The sequence below is a fragment of the Rattus norvegicus genome, chromosome 19 (assembly GCF_021556685.1).
Source record: "Rattus norvegicus strain SHRSP/BbbUtx chromosome 19, alternate assembly SHRSP_T2T, whole genome shotgun sequence".
Lineage (NCBI taxonomy): Eukaryota > Metazoa > Chordata > Mammalia > Rodentia > Muridae > Rattus > Rattus norvegicus.
The window spans coordinates 14,787,838-14,814,074 of record NC_141552.1 but is presented as its reverse complement, the minus strand read 5'-3'; the positions used below and the strand labels follow the sequence as shown (position 1 = coordinate 14,814,074).

The 26,237-nt window shown below is 43.9% G+C and overlaps 2 protein-coding genes across 2 annotated transcripts in view; both read right to left on the bottom strand.

Annotated features, from left to right (window-relative positions):
- The window catches only part of LOC147998832 (disks large homolog 5-like), a 98,154-nt gene that overhangs the window by 26,498 nt on the left and 45,419 nt on the right, over positions 1–26,237 (bottom strand). The gene's annotated exons all lie outside the window — the stretch shown is intronic.
- Positions 19,549–23,424, bottom strand: LOC147998835 (disks large homolog 5-like). Its single transcript, XM_087595511.1, has 4 exons — positions 22,892–23,424; positions 21,554–21,697; positions 20,759–20,921; positions 19,549–20,044 (listed from the first exon to the last, which is right to left on the bottom strand). The coding sequence occupies exons 1-4, from the start codon at positions 23,185–23,187 to the stop codon at positions 20,015–20,017; spliced, it is 633 nt and encodes a 210-aa protein (XP_087451637.1). The 5' UTR covers positions 23,188–23,424; the 3' UTR covers positions 19,549–20,014.

The window sequence follows — 26,237 nt, the reverse complement described above, 5'->3', positions numbered from 1 at the left end:
GCCATGTTTTTCCATGTCTACCAGCTATTTCAGATTGTTGCTGTTCTATGCCTGACAATCAAGGATGCAGAAAAATAACCTGATACAGAGTAAGGACATGGTGATCACATCTTTGCCTCTTCCGTACATACTGGATGAGGTTTGTTAAAATTCCAATATTGCAAAAAGCTTTATATAGGGCCCATCACATTAAGGGTCACTATGCACTGTTCTATCTAAAATGGCCTAATCAGAACTGACTCCCATATAACACTTCCTGCAATCCTCATATGAGAAGCTTGAGCTTTTAGTTTTGACTTTGTCTTTTCTCGTTCTTTCTTATTTTTTGCTATATAAGTTGAGACAAAGGTAGTTAAGGCCATGAATTTGCCCCCAAAATTTGAACTACGGATGTGATCAATCAGTGTTAGTGGGTGCATTCTATAAAGTATTCATTTTTTACTATTATAAATGTGTTTTACTATGATAAATGTGTTACTACTTTTGTGTTTGGTGTGGTGGCCATTTCCCAGTGTACAGGTGCTGGGACCTTGCTCTATCCACTTAATGATGTTTATAGCCTCATTTTAGACATTTCTGTGTACCCTCTATATCTCTTGTTTATTTTATTTTTCTGATAGAAGCTCATGGTACATCTTACTCAGGCCTGTGATCAGTGCTCCTTTAGCGACATTGGTGCAGAGAGCAGAACCCCACAAGCAGCATGAGGTTCCCTTCACTGGTGTCTCCAATATTGCATTTTCCTCTGCCAACTGGTCTCCACACTTTTCCTAGCACCTTAAAGACTTCAACTCTTTCTCCTAAGGAATTTTCTGGCAATTGTCGATTGCTAAGCACATGACTTCATGAGTGTTCCCCTAATACACACGCATGTTGTAACCTACCATGCAGACTATTTCTTGATGTGATATAAAGCACCTGTACAGAATGAGACAGGAGAACTTTTGACTGCATATTCAAGCTGGTGTGAAATCTCAGGAAGTTTTAATGGCTAACATTGGTGAATGAGGACAATTTGAGTTAGGATGAGACATTTTTTGGGAAAGATTTGAAAGGAAACATTCATTTAGATGCATAGAAATTACTAAGGTTTTTATAATCAAGCCTTGAGGAAAATTTGGCTTTGGAAGCAGGAGATGCTCAGTGGCTCTGCCCCAGGAAAGTCTCCTGGAAAGGGCACCTCTGCTTATGCTCAGTACAGGGAGAACATTAGCAGGGAGGCAAAGTCTGCTCCCCATGACATCAGCTGTCCCTTCTTGGACATTCTATTGTCTCCTAGAGAGTTCTGGAATCCTCTGTGATGTCACCAGTGTTGTAGTGACGACCAGTGCCCTAGTTTCTCTCAGTCTGAGTCTGGCAGTTACAAGCTAAGACATGTTTTCCCGTCTTCGCAAGCGTTTTGGGAGGGGGAACGTCGATTCTGGAGAGACTAGAGTGAAGGAGTCTGGCCTTTCGTCTCAAAGTAATGATGGACAATGGGGAATGTGGAGTAAGTTCTGGGCAGTGTATTTTGAGCTTCCTGCCAGTGTGGCTGCAGGCTTAAGCTGACCTTTCTAGCAATGGGCCACAACAACTGGAGCATCTGAAAAGGAATTGAATTTCCATGAATATCACAATTCCTGAAAGTCAGGATTTCAGAACTTTAGTTTCCCCATCCCCACTGGGAGGATATGGTAAGGCCAATGCTATTATACTGTGGACTTCTGGTCTTTACTTTTCAGTTCATTTGTTATGTTACATTGATATAATAACCTCATCAGTAGTCATGGAGGGTCCACCTTTTCTGAGTTTGGATAGGGCAGCAATGTATTTCACTATCATTGCTTCTTTAAATACAGTGGGTATCTGACAGTAGTAACAGGGAGAGATTGTGCTCCAGGCAATAACCTTATGTTCTTAGACCTTCTCTGATTTCTTCTAACTGGCAGGGTCATCGTTAGCTTTATATATTAGAGTGTGTGTTACAAACATGTTTCTAAAATACCAAAACTATTTGGATCGTGTAGACCAAGATTCAGCCTGTAACCTATTCGCACTTCTGGGGCATATGGTATTTCACATAGGGACACTGATAAGTCTGTTGAACATATCCTCCCCAGAAATGCGTTTTAAATCCAAAGTTGTTGGCTTATAGTATTAGGGTAGGGCATCTGAGTGTCTCCAATCACTCAAGTTTTCTGGATGGTGAATTTATCATCTGAGTTCTGAAGCCACAGGAGTGAAGGTCCTGAAACCAAGCTGTACCCTGTTCAGCTGATGATAATCCTGGAGAAGCCATCTCCGTGGTACATGTAAGCACGTGATGTCCGGCATAGGGAACACCTGGCTGCTTATGTCTCTTGGTATCTATAGAGTAGTGGGAGAACTGAGATCCACTGAGGAGGCCTCTTAAGCATAGACCAATCGCCTAGCAGTGACACTGGGTTCCTGGCTTATTCTCCTGTTTAGGCCTCACTGAGGTCTATGAACACTCTATGCATTCTCCCCATGCAGGTTCACTTGTGTTCTTCTACCTACAGACGCTGGGAGAGAAACATCATCCCCTGGCACTGAACTAAGCGAGAATCAGGCCAAGAAGGAAAAGGAGAGGCTGATTAAAGAGCTGCAGCTCATTACCGAGGAGAGAAATGACCTGAGAGATCGCCTGAGGTCTCTGACAGAGAGATCCATGAAGAACAGGTATGAATCGCTCCAAATGCTCTTGTTTCATTCCTGGGTCTGCAAGGTCACCTTCTTATCCTATTAAGGTTTTGGGTTCTAGAAAGCTGTGCCTCCCTAACCACCCTGTGCTAAACCTCACCTCCCATATAGTGGAGATTCAGAACCTGACCCTTCCTGAGGAGTGAGATTGAAAATGGACTCATCTGCTTCCATTTATTTTAAAGCAGAACTTGTGGTCTGAATGAAGAATTCAGGGATAAAGTCAGGGAGAGTGAGTTCCCAGTGTGCATTTGCAAAGCCCTTGACAGCTGGTGGCTTTGCAAGATTGTAATTGCAGTGAGTTTATGGTGAGTCTCTGTACTTGCTAGGCAGGTGACTGAGTGCTGGAAGATCCAGGCAGCAGCCTGGGGTAATTTAGGACCCACCCTGAGTTCATATATTCCTAAATGCCGATGTTCATTGTATTCTATCATTTGGGGCCAGGTCACACTTCAGGCCAAATCCATATTATGAAGACCTGGAGAGAATGGAGGAGGCAGTCATGTCAATTCTGCACAACTTAGAGATGGAGAACACTGAGGTCCATGAGAACAACCATAAGCTGAAGAAGGAGATTACCTTCTCTAGGTAAGTCCTGGTCAGAAAGGCTATCACTTGTGGAATGGCCATTTCTGACTTTCTTTGTTCTGGATTGGACGGTCTTCAGCTCTGGTTCTATCTCTTGTGCTATTTACCCATCAGTGTTCCAGGGTCATTAGGACTCAGTTTTCAGTTCCATAAAAGACTGTTCCTCATCCCAGGATTGTCGAGGCATCTTCAAAAGCTCTAGAGAGAACAGCACTGATTGAAGTCAGCAGAAGTTTATTAGGCTGACCTGGACCTATGGTGTCACACCAGGTTTTACAACACTCAGTGCGTGGACCACATGGTTAGCATGACCTTCTCTTGGTTCTACTGACCTCTTTTGAGGGTGTTGGCCCAGTACTAATTCATGTTGCCCCCATGCATTGGGCTTTCATGGATAGTTGTGGATCCATGTTCTTTCTCAGAGGTATGGACACTAATTGGTGTCAGGCCAAGCAAACAATTTATTCTTCCCCGAATTAACTCTTTATGTTCTGTGCAGCAGCCTTATATGTATCAAGATGCATTTTATTAAGTCTTCATGGGTATCTGGGACCTGGTAGAGTTAGTGGGACTTGGGAGTAGGAATGGGAGAAAGGGCCAGCATGATCTTACTATGCAGACTGTATTTCCAGAAACCTGCTCAGCCAGCTCCTGATGGAGAACACATGTAGGAAGAAGTTGGTCCCACTGAAGCAGGAGAGCAAGGAGGTACATCTTGATTGTGCACTGAACCAGAAATATTTGGTTGACTTTAACAAGAAAGATAAAGACCATCAACGGACAGAACCAGCATTATCAGGTAGGGACCTGTTAGCTTAACAATATCTGATAAAATTTGCCAATTTGATACATCTTTGCTTCTTATACCACCTTTCTAATTTACACTCACAACCAGCCAACCACCTCATGTAATGGAATTGTTCATTGCTCTGCCTATGCACAAGTATTCTGGGAAGTTAACCACTTTTCAGAAACTGAATTATTGTGCAAGCATATTTTGCTGCTCGTTTTGAAGCTGCAGTCTAGAAATGGTGACAGATGAATAACATATCATATTATTGCATATCCATGTGATACATTGGATCCTATGTAGAGTTTTGAACAAGTTCTTGGTTCTTTGACAAATGACACTCTGTGGTCATGTGATCTCTTGTGTAGGAAGCACCTTTGGGATAAGAACCAAGTGCAAATGTCAAATTAGTACTTGTCATTGGCTTTATCCTTGGTGACATATGGACATCTCCTTTCTTCCTGCAACCTGATGAGGTCTCTTGCCATTGCCCTGTTCTTGTTTTGCACTGGTATAAGTCTGGGTCCCATATTGTCAGCCCACATTACTGTGAGGCTCTCTGGAGATTTTGCCCTGCCCACAGAGTTAGCAACAATGATATCACTTAAAATGTCAATGTCGACTGTCCAATAGAACTGAGGTGGTAGAAGGCAGCATTCTGACAGCTGGCTTGCATTTCCCCACCAAATCAGTGTCTGAAAAACTGCCTTCCTCTCCCAGGTCTCAGAAAGTGCAAGATAGCTGGAATTGGACACACAGCAGTAAGAGAGCTTCCTGAAGAATAAGTTGCTTTCTCAGGAGTCCCTGATGACCAACATCCTGAATGGTAACAGCATTTTTTGGATGAGTATTCATCCTCTGAGTTAATTTGTCATTTCTTAGAGACGCTAAATTTATATACCACTAAGCCAGCCTGACTGATTGAAGTCTTACTTTCTTCTCAGAAAACAGCACTTGAGAGACAACTTGGGGGACCGCCTTTCATTATGTGGGCTAGAGGAGAAACAGCAATACATCTGTGCTTCTAAATGTTCCTTAAGAATATGCTTTTACTCTCTGCTCCCAAACCCCGTGGGAGAGAGACCCCACCGCCTGATCAGGTGGGCACTCCTGAGGCTGCAGAGCGGAGGAGACCACCAACACTGCCCACCCCTGCCCACATCCCTGGCCCAAGAGGCAACTGTATAAGGCCTCTGGGTTCCCACACGGGAGGGCCCGGGAGTGGCAGGACCCCTGTGCCTGAGACACTGCCGGAACCTGAAGGAAACAGACCGGATAAACAGTTCTCTGCACCCAAATCCCGTGGGAGGGAGAGCTGAACCTTTAGAGAGGCGGACACGCCTGGGAAACCAGAAGAGACTGCACTCTGTGCACATCCAGGCGCCAGAGGAAAACACCAAACGTCATCTGAAACCCTGGTGCACGGAGGCTCCCGGAAGGAGCGGCACAGATTTTCCCGGTTGCTGCCACAGCAGAGAGGACTTAGGCAGTACCCCACGAGCAAACTTGAGCCTTGGAACCACAGGTAGGACCAATTTTTCCCCTGCAAGAAACCTGCCTGGTGAACTCAAGACACAGGCCCACAGGAACAGCTGAAGACCTGTAGAGAGGAAAAACTACACGCCCGAAAGCAGAACACTCTGTCCCCATAACTGGCTGAAAGAAAACAGGAAAACAGGTCTACAGCACTCCTGACACACAGGTTATAGGACAGTCTAGCCACAGTCAGAAATAGCAGAACAAAGTAACACTAGAGATAATCTGATGGCGAGAGGCAAGCACAGGAACCCAAGCAACAGAAACCAAGACTACATGGCATCATCGGAGCCCAATTCTCCCACCAAAGCAAACACGGAATATCCAAACACACCAGAAAAGCAAGACCTAGTTTCAAAATCATATTTGATCATGATGCTGGAGGACTTCAAGAAAGACATAAAGAACTCCCTTAGAGAACAAGTAGAAGCCTACAGAGAGGAATCGCAAAAATCCCTGAAAGAATTCCAGGAAAACACAATCAAACAGTTGAAGGAATTAAAAATGGAAATAGAAGCAATCAAGAAAGAACACATGGAAACAACCCTGGACATAGAAAATCAAAAGAAAAGACAAGGAGCTGTAGATACAAGCTTCACCAACAGAATTCAAGAGATGGAAGAGAGAATCTCGGGAGCAGAAGATTCCATAGAAATCATTGACTCAACTGTCAAAGATAATGTAAAGCGGAAAAAGCTACTGGTCCAAAACATACAGGAAATCCAGGACTCAATGAGAAGATCAAACCTAAGGATAATAGGTATAGAAGAAAGTGAAGACTCCCAGCTCAAAGGACCAGTAAATATCTTCAACAAAATCATAGAAGAAAACTTCCCTAACCTAAAAAAAGAGATACCCATAGGCATACAAGAAGCCTACAGAACTCCAAATAGATTGGACCAGAAAAGAAACACCTCCCGTCACATAATTGTCAAAACACCAAACGCACAAAATAAAGAAAGAATATTAAAAGCAGTAAGGGAAAAAGGTCAAATAACATATAAAGGGAGACCTATCAGAATCACACCAGACTTTTCGCCAGAAACTATGAAGGCCAGAAGATCCTGGACAGATGTCATACAGACCCTAAGAGAACACAAATGCCAGCCCAGGTTACTGTATCCTGCAAAACTCTCAATTAACATAGATGGAGAAACCAAGATATTCCATGACAAAAGCAAATTTACACAATATCTTTCTACAAATCCAGCACTACAAAGGATAATAAAGGGTAAAGCCCAACATAAGGAGGCAAGCTATACCCTAGAAGCAAGAAACTAATCATCTTGGCAACAAAACAAAGAGAATGAAAGCACACAATCATAACCTCACTTCCAAATATGAATATAACGGGAAGCAATAATCACTATTCCTTAATATCTCTCAATATCAATGGCCTCAACTCCCCAATAAAAAGACATAGATTAACAAACTGGATAAGCAACGAGGACCCTGCATTCTGCTGCCTACAGGAAACACACCTCAGAGACAAAGGCAGACATTACCTCAGAGTGAAAGGCTGGAAAACAACTTTCCAAGCAAATGGTCAGAACAAGCAAGCTGGAGTAGCCATTCTAATATCAAATAAAATCAATTTTCAACTAAAAGCCATCAAAAAAGATAAGGAAGGACACTTCATATTCATCAAAGGAAAAATCCATCAAGATGAACTCTCAATCCTAAATATCTATGCCCCAAATAAAAGGGCACCTACATATGTAAAAGAAACCTTACTAAAGCTCAAAACACACATTGCACCTCACACAATAATAGTGGGAGATTTCAACACCCCACTCTCATCAATGGACAGATCATGGAAACAGAAATTAAACAGAGATGTAGACAGATTAAGAGAAGTCCTGAGCCAAATGGACTTAACTGATATTTATAGAACATTCTATCCTAAAGCAAAAGGATATGCCTTCTTCTCAGCTCCTCATGGTACTTTCTCCAAAATTGACCATATAGTTGGTCAAAAAATGGGCCTCAACAGGTACAGAAAGATAGAAATAATCCCATGTGTGCTATCAGACCACCATGGCCTAAAACTGGTCTTCAATAACAATAAGGGAAGAATGCCCACATATACGTGGAAATTGAACAATGCTCTACTCAATGATAACCTGGTCAAGGAAGAAATAAAGAAAGAAATTAAAGACTTCTTAGAATTTAATGAAAATGAAGGTACAACATACCCAAACTTATGGGACACAATGAAAGCTGTGCTAACAGGACAAATCATAGCGCTGGGTGCCTGCAGAAAGAAACAGGAAAGAGCATATGTCAGCAGCTTGACAGCACACCTAAAAGCTCTAGAACAAAAAGAAGCAAATACACCCAGGAGGAGTAGAAGGCAGGAAATAATCAAACTCAGAGCTGAAATCAACCAAGTAGAAACAAAAAGGACCATAGAAAGAATCAACAGAACCAAAAGTTGGTTCTTTGAGAAAATCAACAAGATAGATAAACCCTTAGCCAGACTAACCAGAGGACACAGAGAGTGCGTCCAAATTAACAAAATCAGAAATGAAAAGGGAGACATAACTACAGATTCAGAGGAAATTCAAAAAATCATCAGATCTTACTATAAAAACCTATATTCAACAAAACTTGAAAATCTTCAGGAAATGGACAATTTCCTAGACAGATACCAGGTATCGAAGTTAAATCAGGAACAGATAAACCAGTTAAACAACCCCATAACTCCTAAGGAAATAGAAGCAGTCATTAAAGGTCTCCCAACCAAAAAGAGCCCATGTCCAGACGGGTTTAGTGCAGAATTCTATCAAACCTTCATAGAAGACCTTATACCAATATTATCCAAACTATTCCACAAAATTGAAACAGATGGAGCCCTACCGAATTCCTTCTATGAAGCCACAATTACTCTTATACCTAAACCACACAAAGACCCAACAAAGAAAGAGAACTTCAGACCAATTTCCCTTATGAATATCGACGCAAAAATACTCAATAAAATTCTGGCAAACCGAATTCAAGAGCACATCAAAACAATCATCCACCATGATCAAGTAGGCTTCATCCCAGGCATGCAGGGATGGTTTAATATAAGGAAAACCATCAACGTGATCCATCATATAAACAAACTGAAAGAACAGAACCACATGATCATTTCATTAGATGCTGAGAAAGCATTTGACAAAATTCAACACCCCTTCATGATAAAAGTCCTGGAAAGAATAGGTATTCAAGGCCCATACCTAAACATAGTAAAAGCCATATACAGCAAACCAGTTGCTAACATTAAACTAAATGGAGAGAAACTTGAAGCAATCCCTCTAAAATCAGGGACTAGACAAGGCTGCCCACTCTCTCCCTACTTATTCAATATAGTTCTTGAAGTTCTAGCCAGAGCAATCAGACAACAAAAGGAGATCAAGGGGATACAGATCGGAAAAGAAGAGGTCAAAATATCACTATTTGCAGACGACATGATAGTATATTTAAGTGATCCCAAAAGTTCCACCAGAGAACTACTAAAGCTGATAAACAACTTCAGCAAAGTGGCTGGGTATAAAATTAACTCAAATAAATCAGTTGCCTTCCTCTATACAAAAGAGAAACAAGCCGAGAAAGAAATTAGGGAAACGACACCCTTCATAATAGACCCAAATTATATAAAGTACCTCGGTGTGACTTTAACCAAGCAAGTAAAAGATCTGTACAATAAGAACTTCAAGACACTGAGGAAAGAAATTGAAGAAGACCTCAGAAGATGGAAAGATCTCCCATGCTCATGGATTGGCAGGATTAATATAGTAAAAATGGCCATTTTACCAAAAGCGATCTACAGATTCAATGCAATCCCCATCAAAATACCAATCCAATTCTTCAAAGAGTTAGACAGAACAATTTGCAAATTCATCTGGAATAACAAAAAACCCAGGATAGCTAAAGCTATCCTCAACAATAAGAGGACTTCAGGGGGAATCACTATCCCTGAACTCAAGCAGTATTACAGAGCAATAGTGATAAAAACTGCATGGTATTGGTACAGAGACAGACAGATAGACCAATGGAATAGAATTGAAGACCCAGAAATGAACCCACACACCTATGGTCACTTGATTTTTGACAAAGGAGCCAAAACCATCCAATGGAAAAAAGATAGCATTTTCAGCAAATGGTGCTGGTTCAACTGGAGGTCAACATGTAGAAGAATGCAGATCGATCCATGCTTATCACCCTGTACAAAGCTTAAGTCCAAGTGGATCAAGGACCTCCACATCAAACCAGACACACTCAAACTAATAGAAGAAAAACTAGGGAAGCATCTGGAACACATGGGCACTGGAAAAAATTTCCTGAACAAAACACCAATGGCTTATGCTCTAAGATCAAGAATCGACAAATGGGATCTCATAAAACTGCAAAGCTTCTGTAAGGCAAAGGACACTGTGGTTAGGACAAAACGGCAACCAACAGATTGGGAAAAGATCTTTACCAATCCTATAACAGATAGAGGCCTTATATCCAAAATATACAAAGAACTCAAGAAGTTAGACCGCAGGGAAACAAATAACCCTATTAAAAAATGGGGTTCAGAGCTAAACAAAGAATTCACAGCTGAGGAATGCCGAATGGCTGAGAAACACCTAAAGAAATGTTCAACATCTTTAGTCATAAGGGAAATGCAAATCAAAACAACCCTGAGATTTCACCTCACACCAGTGAGAATGGCTAAGATCAAAAACTCAGGTGACAGCAGATGCTGGCGAGGATGTGGAGAAAGAGGAACACTCCTCCATTGTTGGTGGGATTGCAGACTGGTAAAACCATTCTGGAAATCAGTCTGGAGGTTCCTCAGAAAATTGGACATTGAACTGCCTGAGGATCCAGCCATACCTCTCTTGGGCATATACCCAAAAGATGCCTCAACATATAAAAGAGACACGTGCTCCACTATGTTCATCGCAGCCTTATTTATAGTAGCCAGAAACTGGAAAGAACCCAGATGCCCTTCAACAGAGGAATGGATACAGAAAATGTGGTACATCTACACAATGGAATGCCAGCAGCAAACCACTGAACTGAGAATAGGTCCCCTATTGAAGGAATCAGAGAAAGAACTGGAAGAGCTTGAAGGGGCTCGAGACCCCAAAAGTACAACAATGTCAAGCAACCAGAGCTTCCAGGGACTAAGCCACTACCTAAAGACCATACATGGACTGACCCTGGACTCTGTCCCCATAGGTAGCAATGAATATCCTAGTAAGAGCACCAGTGGAAGGGGAAGCCCTGGGTCCTGCTAAGACTGAACCCCCAGTGAACTAGACTATGCGGGGAGGGTGGCAATGGGGGGAGGTTTGGGAGGGGAACACCCATAAGGAAGGGGAGGGGGGAGGGTGATGTTTGTCCGGAAACCGGGAAAGGGAATAACACTTGAAATGTATATAAGAAATACTCAAGTTAATAATAAAAAAAAAATGTCAAAAAAAAAAAGAAAAGAAATATATCCAATTAAATAAAAAGAAAAAAAATAAGGCTGCAAAAAAAAAAGAATATGCTTTTAGAAATATTTTTGTTATGATTTTAATTGAAGTTTTCTTTTTGTTGTTTCATATTTATATGTTCTTGTTACTATTTTTACTTTCAAATATTTTTAAATATTTTTATTCATTTTAATCCTGTTTTGTTGTAAAAATGTATTTGTTATGAATAAAAATTGAATTCTATCTCGTGACTCTTAAGACCATCATTCTTACTCAAGGGTTCTGTCCCCTCCTGTGGACTTAGAACTGACAGCTACACATGGATCTCTGCATGTTCCAAGGATCCTGGGCTAATAAGTGAATTCAAAGTCACCAAGGGGTACTCAGTGTGACAGTGTCTTTTGTGTGGAGAATTTGGCTGTTCCTCGGACACACACTTTATGATGTAATCACTGACACACTTTACCCAATTGTTAGGGTCCATGTGGTTCTTCTGAGAGAGCAGCAGGTGCTCTACCCTGTGAGTCATCACCACATCTCCTGCAGGTGGCTTTTGTTATTCCACATGAGGTGCTGTATTAGGTGGACAGGATCACCTATGATTAAATAGAGAGATCTCAGGAGATGTGTGTTCACAGGGAACTTACTGAGCTGTGCGTGCTCAACGTGTTAGGTTGCCAGGCATCCCTACAGGGCTCTGGTGTCCCCACTGCTCATTGTGGGTCAGGATCGTCCTCCAGCATCACTTAGTGTCCATATTAGAGCAGATCATTCACCTGTTATCAATGATGACCATATGTATTCTGCACATCTGATAAAATACAGAATAGAAACTAGCTTCTTGTAGGCCAGCTTGGCATAATCAGTTTTTTGATTGTTAGCAAGAAAATTATTGTAATCTAAGCAGTTTAGGAAGGAACCTCAAGAGCATCCATAGTGAATGCAGCCTGCAGCTGCTAACAGAGGTTTCTTTTGGAGAGCAGGCCTGTGCAAGCCCAACCGAGGTGGGACAGTTCAAGCTACCCTTTTTCCATGGCCAATCTGGGATCGTATTGAGAATGTATTTTTTCCAGGTGACTGATTTCCAATTTGTGGAATTCATCTAACTTGCTGAGAGTGCAGGTGACTCAGAGAGTTAAAGTACAGAAGAACCAATCCAGTATGTCCACAAAAGCTTGCTGTCACCCCAGGGCTTTTAGAAGCTCAGCAGCTAGAGAAGCAATGTAGTATTTGGTTATTCTCATGCTTAGGTCTAGTCATTCACTATAAGCTGACCATGACACAAAAAGTGTCATCTGTGTCAAAACTAGTTGTAACTAGATTTACACCACACTATCACATCACTACCGTATTTGAGGTTCTCAGTTACTATCTAAGAACCTGGAAGAGGCCTGGGTCTTGCTACACAAACTCATAATTTATGTCTTCATGACACTGTGTGCTTTGTTCTGTTGATGCTACCATTGGCATACAATACCTTGGATACTTTGTGCTGACATCTGTGACATGAGACAATAGTTCATGTCATCCTATCCTGAATAAAATGTCCTTAGAGTACAGTGTAGTGGGAGGGGCCTTCTTTTCCTGTGAGATAGCAAAACATTTCCAGTCTTCAGTCAAGTCTGACAGACATTGTCCAGTACCTGTCTTGAGTTGTCCACATTTTCAGCTAAGAGTCTTCATCCAGGCTGCTCTATAATTCTGTAGAAGATTAATAGGGTTCCAGCCCTAGGATTTAATTCAGTATGACTGCACTTGCCGAACATGCTCAAAGCCCTGAGATCCACCCTAGCCCTCTGTGCTTTAGAGAAAGAAAATAAAGAACCACACTGCAGTTGAAGTTTCTCATCCAACAAAAGGAGAGCCTGCATAGGGCCTTTAAGTAACTCTAAACCCCAGCTTCTGCCCACAACTCCCTCCATCAATTCCATGATTGGTGTGTTTTCACTACTACTCACTTTCTTCTGTGTGCAATGAATGTGCACCATGTCAGTAAGTGTGTGTGTATGTGTGTGTTTGTGTGTGTGTGTGTGTGTGTGTGTGTGTGTAGTCCCTAGTGAAAACTGTCGAGATACATGCAGACTCATGCTACTACTGTCCCATGGCACCTTGCAGGGAACCCTGAAATGGTGGCTACTTTAATACAGTCTAAACCGGGTGTGCATGGTTTCTGTAAGGTCACCACTACAGAGAGCAGGAAAAGCTTCAGTAGTCACATGGATGTGATCAATCAGTGTTAGTCATGCCCTTCCAGCATGGTAGACTGCAGGTTGTCTGTCCCCAGCACTTTGCTCTCTTGTGCCCAAACAATGCCAAGGTCAGGGCCGTTGAGCCGTGAGGCAGAGGCTCACCACCCTCAGTGCTGCCTAAGACCCCTAAGACTGTCTCTTTTGGGTGTGTGCGTGCTGGACACTCATGGATCCTGAGATCTCCGCAGCTGAGGTGAAACAGTACCGGAGCCATTGCAATGTGGGCACACATTTGGTTGTGGAGCTGGGCCACTCTTTGACTTTTATTGAGTGGAGAGACAACTGTTGGCTGAGCCTTTGGTGAACCGGATGGCCCCTGGCCACGTCAGCAGTCAGCAGTATCAAAGCTGAGCAACCAGTGTTTTATGTTTCATTTTGTCATCGCTGGTCAGTGTTCTGATGCCACAGCACATGGCTGGTCTCAATCTCCCCATGTGGCCACAATCCCTAATTGATATGGCCTCCACTTCCCAAGTGCCACTGGGATTTCTGTAGAACCCCTAAGGCAGCAGCAAGCAGGAGCTCCTGACTATTCCCTCCCTGCTCTCTGGATCTGCAAGTCGTTCTGTGTACATATGGCTATTCCCTCATATACTCTTGATGCCATGATACCTTAATAAACACTTGAATCATGCCCTGATGGCCAGTTTTCAACTGCTACCTGACACCATCTATAATCGCCTGGGAAATGAGGGACAGTCTGGATCAGACTGGCCTTTGAGCATGACTATGCGTGACTGTCTTCGTTGCTGTGGGAGATGCCAGGCAACCTCTTTTCTGAACCTAGAGTCCCTATACCCAGCCACTTGTCCCCTCTACAGCCAGACCCTACTTCTGCTCCTAGGCACTGTCTTGGACTTCCATCCCTCAGGTGGCTTCTCTCCTTTGGTTGCTACAGAAACCTGTTATGAGGAAAGGAACAGGGAGTTAAGAGTTCAAAGCCATCTTCCCACTGATGTTCTTTCTCAGAGGTCAGTGGGACACTTAAAGAGTTTTGTGTATACATTTTATTAAGCAAGGGACAATCATGCATCAGACACAGGAAACTAACAGCACATCTACTGGACCTCCTTCAACACCTGGGCATCTCTTCTGGCCTGTGCTTCTGTGTGCTGAAACCTGGGGACCAACTTCCTGTGGGGTTTCCCAGGGTGACTATGCACATTACTACACTGGCGTAAATCCTCAAAACTCACAAACATCAACAGGACTGCCACAGGAACGGTTCTACATCAACAGATACCACAGATCAGCAAGCAGAAGCATGGGAGGGTGGTGCTGTGGCTCACACACTTCTCTTTCCTCACTAGGGCAGGTGACCCGCTGAAGAAAACAAGGGGGCAGCAGGATAGAACAGGAAAACTACAACCCAGTCCTTGCATTAAACACCCAAGCACATTTAGACTAGAAGAGAGAAGTTTGCCAAGAATGAGGGCCACTTTGGACATCCATCATCAATAGCCCTGGCTGTCTAGGCCAGCATCAGATCCAGCAGTCTCCAGGCAGCTTTCCGCCAGGCCCTCAAGGGTGCTAAGAGCATTAACCATGAAAAATAGAACAAGATCTCTGCCTCTTGCCTGACTGACAGCCAAGCATGTGTATGCCCTGGCTATGCTCATGCTGGGACCCCTTCTAGATATTAAGATATAGAGACCTGATAGTTGATTAGGACCCTGTTCGAAAAGGAAGACACCGGATATTTCCCTCTGGCATCCATATGTGCATGCATGGTTGTACAAGCTGGTAGAATCTCTCTCTCTCTCTCTCTCTCTCTCTCTCTCTCTCTCTCTCTCTCTCTCAAAGTTTTGAAGCACAGCAGAAGAATCTCTGGGACTCTAAGCCTGAGCAACCTCATCTGTGAGCCACAGCTTCTGTGTGAGAGCTCCTTTGTGTGAGAGGGGTAGGGTGACTGAGGAAGTTTGCTGGTGTCCATCCCTGGCCTGCATGTGCATGCATACAGAGACATGGACACATGCACATGCTGAGTACCCCTCATCCAATCCTGAAATCTGAAAACATTGAATTTCAAATCCAGGCATTCTCCTAACCTACACCTTCCCTCAGGAATTGGAGATGAGGCCTTGCAAGAATCCTCAACCAGTGAGACTGGCCCAGACCTTCTGAGATCCATTCTGCCCCAGGAGAACACAGCAGGTGGTATCAGGACAACACAGAAACTCAAGACTCCAGCCTGATGCAGGGACCGCCTGCTGGGTTAGAAGACTCAGCATCAGGTTCCTGAAGGAAAACATCACCTCTGAACACACAGGGTCGCTGTGGCTATGCCTTCAAGGCATCTTCAGCAGCAGCTTAAATGGACTAGAAATGACTATGGGAATCTGCCTGCAGGGTGATGTGAGAATCCTTTTGCTCAGGCTTGATCGCTAGATGTTGCCACAGAAAACCTTGAACTCTTCTTGGAGTACAGTCCAGGCAGAGGCTGAACACAAAACATTCTGATTATGAACTGAGTTTAACAGATAATCCGGATCCTGAAGGCCACAGGCCCAAAGGTCTGCACTGTAGGGGTGAGGCATCACTGCAGGGATGACCACACAGTGCAGGGGTGAGGAGTCACTGCAGGGATGACCACACAGTGCAGGGGTGAGGAGTCACTGCAGGGATGACCACACAGTGCAGGGGTGAGGTGTCACTGCGGGGATGACCACACACTGCAGGGGTGAGGTGTCACTGCAGGGATGACCACACACTGCAGGGGTGAGGTATCACTGCAGGGATGACCACACACTGCAGGGGTGAGATGTCACTGTGGGGATGACCACACACTGCAGGGGTGAGATGTCACTGCAGGGATGACCACACACTGCAGGGGTGAGGTGTCACTGCGAGGATGACCACACAGTGCAGGGGTGAGGTGTCACTGCAGGGATGACCACACACTGCAGGGGTGAGGTGTCACTGCGGGGATGACCACACACTGCAGTGGTGAGGTGTCACTGCAGGGATGACCACACACTGCAGGGGTGAGGTGTCACTGCGGGGATGACCACACACTGCAGGGGTGAGGTGTCACTGCGGGGATGACCACACAATGCAGGGGTGAGGTGTCACTGCGGGGATGACCAGCAGTATCCCAGCCTTGGCCTGGGAATAGCCATTGACACCCACACTTTCTGGGGCAACATTGTCTCCTGAGGATAGAGTCAGGCCAGGAGCAGCAACTGATGTTCACGAGGGACAAACTTTCTTCACCTCCTGCCCATGCTGGCCCTAGGATCTGGGCTTTTTTGGTGACATGAGTGCTGAGCCTCCCAGGTAGATGGGTTTTCAGGGGTCAGGTGGTGATTGTCACCAAAGATATCCATAAGGATAAGTCATACTGTACTAATTCCCATATTAGATCCCTTCTCACAGGTCACAGAGGCCATAGTGGGTCCTAAATGTGGAGTCAGGTTCCTGTGCACTTTTGAGGAGACTGGTCAGACATTTAGGCTTCGTGATATTTTGTTGGCATTATTTTGGGGGGGATTTTATTTTTACTGTTGGGGCCAAACCTGGGGCTGCCATGTGGAGGGAAAAGCTTTGCCAAAGCTGTAGATCATCCCTAATAATAAACTCCTGAATTCTCCCAATCCTGGAACTATCTAGGTCCCTCACATGATGCAACCTTTGGGGCATTCCTCACATAGAATCATGGGGTGGACTGCATCCCAAAGCGAGTCAGTGGGAAAAATTCCCCAGTGTCTCCCTGTGGCTGTGACGATGGGAGTGCTGACCAGTGGAATGCAGGCCCCATGTGAAAGCCTTTTGGTTTCTACTTGAGTGGAATCTTCACCATGCCTTTTTTTTTTTCTAGAAACACAGGTTGCCCTGGAACTTACAGTCTTCCATCACCCTGACTCAGTTTCCCATGACTGGGATCATAGGCTTAAATTACTATGCCCATTTTTCTTTTTTGTATTTATAAATCTGCTAAAAAGCCAGAAGGATCCAGAATGTAAAATGGTGCGGTCCAAGGCATTTCCAACAGGGGATTCTTGACCTAGGAGTATCCAGACCAGTGTTTATTGTGTGGCTACTTCATTCCCATAACAGCTTATATTTGACAAAGAATTCCAAGTTGTGATATCACTGGGCAGCAGGTGATATCCCATACAGCAGGACTGACTCAGGTTGTAATTAAGGCTGGAGAAACTTACTAGGACCCTGGTAATCCTACCACCCTGGGGCCTTTAGATAGCCTTAATCTGATCTTCCCCCCTGTACTATTAATCAATTGCTCTTGAAGGTAGATTTGAATTTACAGTCACTGTGAGGCAGGAGAATTAGGACCCTACAGTCACTCTGGGCTCCATAGGAAGAGCCTGTTTCAATAGTAAAAGAGGTCACCTGTGAGTTCTTACTGTCTTCCCTGAGGCCTTACTGCTGGAGTTAGACTAGCTGTCTCACCAATTGAAGTAGAGGGCAGAATGCTGGTGCCTTCTATAGTGAGGACTAGTGACAGATGGTCTATGGAAATTCTAGAAAGGTCTACAAGTATTTATGTCCTGTGCATGGGAACTGCTGGCTTCCCTGTGTCCTTTGCCTTTATTTTGCAGTCCATGGGGCACCTGGAAATGTCCCCAAACCAGGCTGTACACAGGGCCTGTCCCGTGACTCTCACTTGCACTCAGAGCCTGCCTGATAGTCATAGGTCTGACAGAGTCCTGACACCTGCAGAGACCACTATAAGGGACCCTGCAATCCCCACACTGCCCATCAGTGTCTATAATGTCCCTATACGACACTGAGACGGTCTAAGCTCCTTCCAATATTTATGCTGCATCAGAATCTGACCATTGCTACTTTTGCTCCTCTCATACCCACACTAGAAGCCCTGTACCCACACTAGTCCCAGCTGGCCTGTTGCCTACTGACATCTCATGGACTCTGCCCCAATATTCCCTCTTTGCCTGGGTCCCTGCAACTGTGTCCAGTTCTGGCTGCTTCCCTGCCTCCCCTCTTCCATTTTCCAAATGGCCACATTGACACATGGGTTTCTGGGTCTACCACTCCTCGGATGCTGGGAACAGGTTCATTCTTTGCTGTTTGAATGGTTGTCCTAACACTGGAGGACCTTGCTTCAAGTAGTGGCAGTCAAACCTGGTGCTGATCGTGTCAGATCTGTCCAGGCTGTCTGTGTGACTGTGGAATGCGCCTCTGTTTTGGCTGAGTGTTATTTACCTCCCTCATGGCCATGTGATAACCAGACCATGAGCATGTTCATTGTTTGGAAAGAAGGGTGTGGAGGACATATGCTCCTCACCCTAGCATTAGTGGAAAAAAGACATAGGTAGATGCTGCATTCTAGACCATCCTGGGCTATAGAAACTCTGCCTCGAAGAATGCAGGTGGAGCAGGGCTGGGGTTCAGTTGGTTGCCTAGCAGCCTACCACATTGAGCAGGCACTGCTCAACCACCTGTACATACACATCTCCTGAGATCTCTCTCCTAAATGGGAGGTGATCGTGTCCACCTAGTACAGCACATGCCCTGGAAGGACAAAAGCTACCTACAGGAGCTGTGGTGATGACTCCCAGGTTAGAGCATCTGCTGCTCTCTCAGAAGAACCACATGGACCCTAACAATCATCTACAATGGGGAATGCTATTCCCTCTTTTGGATCATGAGGGAAATGCACTCAGGAGTGGCCCAGACATACATTTGAAAAAAAAATCCATTGAGTTACATGATAAAAATAAATATAATCAGCAACAATAAAAAACACAGCATATGAATGATCAAGTGAAACAGCACCTATAAAAACCTATTTCCCAAAATGACGTTGATGGTCATTATCTTTGTGGTTTAATACTAATGCTGTATTGTAAGAAAACCTGAGGCACATGGTTCTCCATTAGGATTATTCTATATTCCTTTGTGAAAGTTGTCATTTTTTCTGCAGCACTACAGGCATGAGTGTGAGTTACTCAATATCTGGTGCACACAGTCAATAAGGAATGTGTGTTGTAGACTGATATAGACTAGGATGAGCAGAAGACATGACAGCATGGATACAGTATGTCAGTGATTACATCATAAAGTGTGTGTCCATAAAAAAAGTCACATTATCCACACAAAAGACACTATCACCCTGTGTACCCCTTGGTGGCTTTGAATTCCCTATTTACCCATGCTGCCTGGACCATGTAAAGATCCATATCCAGCTGTCAGTTCTAAGTCTACAGGAGTGGAAAGGACCCTTGAATAAGATGGTCTTAAGAGTCAAGAGTTACAAATCAATTTTTATTCATAAGGAATACAATTTACAAAAAACAGGCATAAAATGAACAACTAATATGGTATAAAAAATGAAAAACAGTAACAAGAATATATAACTATGAAATAACAAAAAGAAAACTTCAATGAAAATCATAACCAAAAACATTTCTTAACAGCATTTTCTTAACGAACATTTAGAAACACAGTTGCAGTGCTTTTTCTCCTCTAGGACGTGAGATGTCCAGGTAGTCCCCTCAGTTGTCTCTCAAATGGTGTTGTCGGTATGAGAAAGGAGAAAGACCTCAATGAGATAGGCTGGCATATGGATACATAAATTTAGGGTCTCTATACATTGAGGAAATTATCTGAGAAGAAGAATATTCCCCCAAAAAGTCTTTGACTGTGAGGATTGTCGTCACAGGGAACTCCTGAGGAAGAAACTCACTCTTCAGGGGGCTGTCTTCCTGGGATCCGTCCTATGCCATGTCTCCTGCAGTTTCTGAGACCTGGGAGGAGAAGGCAGCTATTAAGACACTGATTTGGTGGGGACATGCATACCAGCTGTCAAGTTGCTGCCTTCTGTCCCCTCAGCTGCATTGGACAGACAGCACTGATCTTTTCACTGAAATCATTGCTGATATCTCTGCAGGCTGGGAACATCACCAGCAACCCTCACAGTACTGTGGGAGAACAAGCTGCTCCTCAGACTCTACCAGTGCAAACCAAGAATGGGGAAATGGGGAGAGACCTAATTGGGGTGCAGGAAGAAAGGAGAAGGCCACATGATACCCAGATCAAAGCCAATGACCAGGACTCATTTGCCATTTGCACTTGGTTCTTATCCCTACAAGGTGCTTCCAACCATAACATGACCCCTGTATGACCTTTGTCACACGACCAAGAACTCGTTCAAAACTCTTCATAGCATCCAATCTGTGATAGGGAGATGCAGTCATATGATATGTTATTCCTCTGTCACCATTTCTGGACTGCAGTTTCAAAAAGGGCAGAGAAGTATAATTGCCAATAACTCAGTTTCTGAAGAGTGGTTAACATCCCAGAATACTTGTGCATACACAGAGCAATGAATAACTCTATCACATAAGGTGGGTGACTGACTGGGTGTGGGGAGATTAGAAAGGTGATAGGGGAAGCAAAGATGTATCCAATAGGCAAATGGTATCAGACATTGTTAATCTGACTCAGCTGCTTGTTCCTACCACATTTTGCTGGGTCTGGAGGTTGCTGGCCTTCTCCTGTTCATCTTCATCATTCGGGTTCAACTCAAACAAATATCGCTGTAACTCCTTGCTCTCCTGCTTCAATGTGACCAACTTCTTCTTCATACATGCCTGGTCCATCAGGAGCCGGCTGTGCAGGTTGCTGGAAACACACTCTGCATAGTAAGATCCTGAAGCCTCTTCCTCCCATTCCAACTGCCAAATCCCACAAAGTCCACCAGGACCCAGATACCCATAAAGACTTCATAGAATACATCTCCATACATGTAAGGCTGCTGCACAAACAGCAAATGGCCAATCCAGGGAAGAATAAATTGTTTCTGTGACCCAAGCACCAATAAGAGTCCATGTCTGTCCAAAAGAACAAGGGATCTACAACTACCCATGAGAGCCCAATGCATCGGGACAGCATCAATTAGTAGGCAGCAAATAACCACAAGAGGACAGTATGACCAAGGGAGGTCATGCAAACCATGTGGTCCACACATTGAGCTTTGTTAAACCTGGTAAGACCCCAGAGCCGCAGGTTGGCCTAATAACACTCTGATGCCTGAATCAGTGTAGTTCTATCCAGAGCCTTGTAAAGATGCATAGACACTGTGGTGAGAAGTCACAGTCTCTTAAAGAACTGAAACTGAGTCCAAAAGACCCACAGCACAGTGATATTTAAACAGCAGAAGACATGGACCCAGAGCTGCAGGCTCTCCAGTCCAGAACAAAGAGAGGCAGCAATGGCCATTCCACAAGTGATGGGCCCTTCTGACCAGGACTTACCGATAGAAGTTAATCTCCTTCTTGAGCTCCTGAAATTTCTCACGATGTTCAATGTTCTTTGTGTCTAAGTTGTGCAGTAATGACATGACCTCTTTCTCCTTTATCTTCAAGTTTTCATAAAATGGATTTGGCCTGAAGTAGGGGCTGGCCCCAGGAAGATAGAACCCAATGAACATCGAGGTTTAGGATTATATGAACTCAGGCTGTGTCCTGTACTACCCCTGTCCTGGAAGGACACTTTCTGAATTCTACATATTTGAATTCTTCAGCTTCAGAAACTTGGAATTGTGTGCCCAGGACAACAGAATCTAAGCACCCAGATAAAGGGTTCCCTGGCTCACTTTTTTCAATCAGGAGGGCTGGATCTGCATTCAAACCTGTTATGCTGTCAAGAGCCTAGGCCACAGAGCTTACCAAACCACACACACACACACACACACACACACACACACACACACACACACATCCAGAAACCTCTGATTTCATTTTTCCTGTTTTGACAAGTGGAATGCTACAAGCCGAATATCTAATATTCTAGAGGCAGACAGTACACATAATTCTGGAGATGAGACCAGATATTGCCACAAACTTATAATCTGCTCAAGGCATACAAATGTATAGACAAATGTGACCACACAGGCAAAGAACTGTACTGTTGAAAGTGGGGCTTCCAAAATAAAGTACTTACACCTCCATGAAACTATTATACAGGTATATCCTGAGGTCAAAAAACAGACCCCTAAATTCCAAGGGTGGAGGGACACAGAAACATATAAAAGTTGTGCATATGCATGCAGACCTGTGCACACACAGACACACAAACTGGGACACACCCACAAGAAAAGAAAATTAAACAGACTCAGAGAATGAGAAAGAGAGACAAATATGGAAAGAGCACAATGAGAATCATTAGAAATGTATGCACCATTACTGTCTCAGTGTTTAAGGCACACAGACAAGAAGGAACAGGCCAGAGCCTCAGGCCTTCTAGTTAAGCATGGAGATGAACAATGTGGGACCTGTTACCTAAGGGTGCTGCCATGAGATGATAGCGTTCAGTCACATTCCTAGCAAGTACAAACACTGTCCACAAACTCACAGCACCTAGAACCTTGCAAAGCTGCCACTTGTCAAGGGCTTTCCAATTGTACACTGGGAACTCATGCTCCAGTGACTTTATCCCTGAATTCTTCACTCAGATCACAAGTTCAGATTTTCAACAGGCAGAATCAGAGAGTCCATGTCCAAACTCACTCCTCAGTAAGGGTCAGGTTCTGAATCTCCTCTCTATGGGAGATGAGGTTTAGAACAAGGTCCTTTGTTTGGAGCAATGCATACCTCTTGTTCATGGATCCACCTGTCACATAAAGGAGGCGATCTGTCAGCTCATTTCTCTCCTTGGTAGTTAGCTCCAGTTCTCTATTCAGCCTCTCCTCTTCCTCGTTGTCCTGCACCTTGTTTAGGATATTTTCAGGGGATGACGTCTGTCTGCAGGCCTCTGTAGGTAGAAGAACACAAGTGAACCCACATGGGGTGAATGCATAGAGCATACACAGACCACAGTGAGGTCTAAACAGGAGAACATGCTTGGAAGCCAGTGTCACTGCAAGAAGTTTGGTCTGTGTAAGAGGCATCCTAAGTGGATCACAGTCCCCCCACTACTATATAGAGACCAAGAGATGTAAGCAGCCAGGTGTTCCCTATGCCCGCCCACACAGGCTTACAAGTACCAGAGACATGCCTTCTCCAGGATTATTATCAGGTACGCAGGCTACAACCTGGTTTCAGGACCCTCACCCCTCTGGTTTCAGAAGTCAGATCATCAATTCAGCATCCACAATGACTTGATTGATCAGGGAAACTCAGATATCCTACACTGTTACTCTAGTCCAATAACTTTGCATTAAAAAATCATGTAGGGGGAGGACATGGTCAACAGACTTATTAATTCCCCCTACTGAAATGACAAATGCCCCAGAAGTGCCAATAGGTTACAGGCTCTTTCTCTACCTGCTCCATATAGTTTGGCTACTGTAGAAAAATATCTGCCACACAGAACCTCTAATATATGAAGGTAAGATTGGCCCCGTCAGCCAGAGGTAGTCAGAGGAGTTCTAAGAATATAAGGTCATGGCCAGGAGCACAGTTCTCTCCCTCTTACTACTGTCAGATAGTCACTGAATTGAAAGAAGCAATGAAAGTGAAGTACATTGATGCCCTGTTTAATTCAGAAAAGTTATACCCTCCATGACTCCTGGTGGTGTTATAATATCAATTTAACATACCAAATGCACTGTAAAAGTAAAGACAAGAAGTTCACCCAATAATAGCATAGGCATTGCCATATCCTCCATGTGGTTATGGAGAAACTAATGATGTGAAAACCTTGACTTTCAGGAATTGTGATAATCATGGATTCAATATCTGTGGAGATGTTCCAGTGGTTGTGGCCCATTGCTATAAAGGCCATCTGAAGGCCCCCACACTCACCCCTGAGAGGAAGATCAACATACACTGCCCAGAACTTACTCCACATTCCCCATGTGTCCATCATTACCTTTAGGTTTCGTTTGCTTCACTCTAGACTCTTCTCTATCAACATCAACTCTCCCAAAGCACCTACAAAGACGGGAAAACATGTCTGTGGATATATCCTTTGGACACTAAGAGAAAAAGTAGGGAATTGGTTGTCACAACGATACTGGTGACATCACAGGGATTCCAAGGTCTCTCTAGGAGACAATAGAATGTCCACGAAGGGACGGCTGATGTCACGGAGAACAGACTTTGCCTCCTTGCTAATGTTCTCCCTGTACTGAGCAAAAGCTGATGGACCCTTTTCATGGGACTTCCCTGTGGCATAGCCACTGAGCACCACATGCTTCCAAAGCCAAATTTGGCTCTAGGCTTGATTGGAAAAACCTAAGTCATTGCTATGTATCTAAATGAGTGCTTCCTCCCCAATCCCTGCACAGAAGTGTTTCATCCTACCTCAAATTCTCCTCAGTCAGCAATATTACCCATTAAAGATTACTGAGAAATCACACCAGTTCCTATAAGTAGCCAAAGAGGTCTCCTGTCTCATCATGTGCAGGTGCATGAAATCACACCCAGAAATAGCCTATAGGATAGGTGGCAATGTGGGTGTGTGTTATAGGTACAACCTGAAGCTTTGTGCTTAACATTTGACAGTTGCCACCAGATTCTTTAGGAGAAAGAATTGCATTCATTATGGTCCTGGCAACAATGTGGTGATCTGTTAGGAGAGGAAACTGAAATATTGGATCCACCAGTGAATGCACCCTCAGACTGAGTGTGGGGCTCTCCTCTTTGCACTTAAGTTACCAAAGCAGGATTGCTTACAGGCCTCTCTAAGCTATAACGTGTGATTTCATCTGAAAAATAAAATAGTCAGCAGATGTGGGGGGGGGGATGCAGCCAAAGGAGTAGGAGAAGCCTAGAGACATAACTCAGTGGACAGAGTAAGAAACAAGCATCTTCACTCCTGTTTCATGGATCACCCCACAAAACACAAAAGCATGTATCATACTAAAAAAAAAAGCCAGTTATTTTGTTGAATGCATACACTAATACTGTTTACAGTATTAGTAGCAAAGCTCAGATTTTGGGGGCAGATCCATGACTTGAACTATCTTCCTGACAACATATAAATCAATCAATCAATCAATAAATAAATAAATAAATGAATAAGAAAAAAAACCACAAAAATAAAAAACACAAAAAGCACAAGCCTCTCATGTGAAGTTACAGAAGAGTGATCCAGTGGTCACTTCTGACCAGGCCATTTTAGCTATGACAGTGCATAGTGACCCTTAATTTGATGGGTCCTATATAAAGCTTTGTGCAATATTGTCATTTTAACAAACCTCATCCAGAACATACATAACGACACAGGATATGATTGCCATGTCCTTGCTGTGTATCTAGTTATTTTTCTGTGTCCTGATTGTCAGGCATATTACACCACCAATCTGAGATGGCTGGTAGACTTGGAAGAAAGTGGATATGAAAGATCCCCGTTTGATATCAGTACAGCCATTTCTTAAGCATGAGAATCTTTTAAGCTGGCCCTCGCTTAGCCCCTAGACGTTAGACAATAGACCAGAAAGTACAGAAAGCACATTCCCACCCACTCTCTAGGAAGCTGCCCGACCATAAGAACAGAGGGTATAGAACATATTTACTGCAGGGCAATTACAAGACAGGAAACATCTCTGGGAAGCTGACTGATCACTATAGAAGTGAGATGTCCTTGGTACTGAATGCAGCTGTGCTATAGGCTGACATCGCTATAGCCTTGTCCTGGGAACCCCAGAACAGAAACACCTGCCAAGACAGATATCCTTGGTCCTTGTCCTGGGAACCCCAGGATAAGAAAACATATATCAAGTCAGACATCCTTCCTACTGAAATAGCTACATTGATGTGGTTACGGCCTTATCCCAGGACGAGAAACATCTGCCTAGTTATCCTTGGCACTGAAATAGCTGAGCTAATGAAACTGTGTGATCATAAATGACTGTTTAAGCTGTACATTTCTGTTGTTTGAGGCTCCTCACATCCCTCCTCGTGAGGACCGTGTCGAGCCCCAGTGCATTGGTATCCCAAAGTAAACCTCTTGTTTTTACATCAAGACTGAGTCCTGTGTGTTCATGGGGTGGTG

Coding starts and splice junctions, on each gene's coding strand:
- LOC147998835 (XM_087595511.1), bottom strand. CDS start 23,187: ATGCCTCTTACACAGACCAAACTTCTTGCAGTGACACTGGCTTCCAAG. Junction 21,698..22,891: donor GGTGGATCCATGAACAAGAG/GTATGCATTGCT, acceptor TCCTGGGGCCAG/CCCCTACTTCAGGCCAAATC. Junction 20,922..21,553: donor AAGGAGATTAACTTCTATCG/GTAAGTCCTGGT, acceptor GTGTGTTTCCAG/CAACCTGCACAGCCGGCTCC.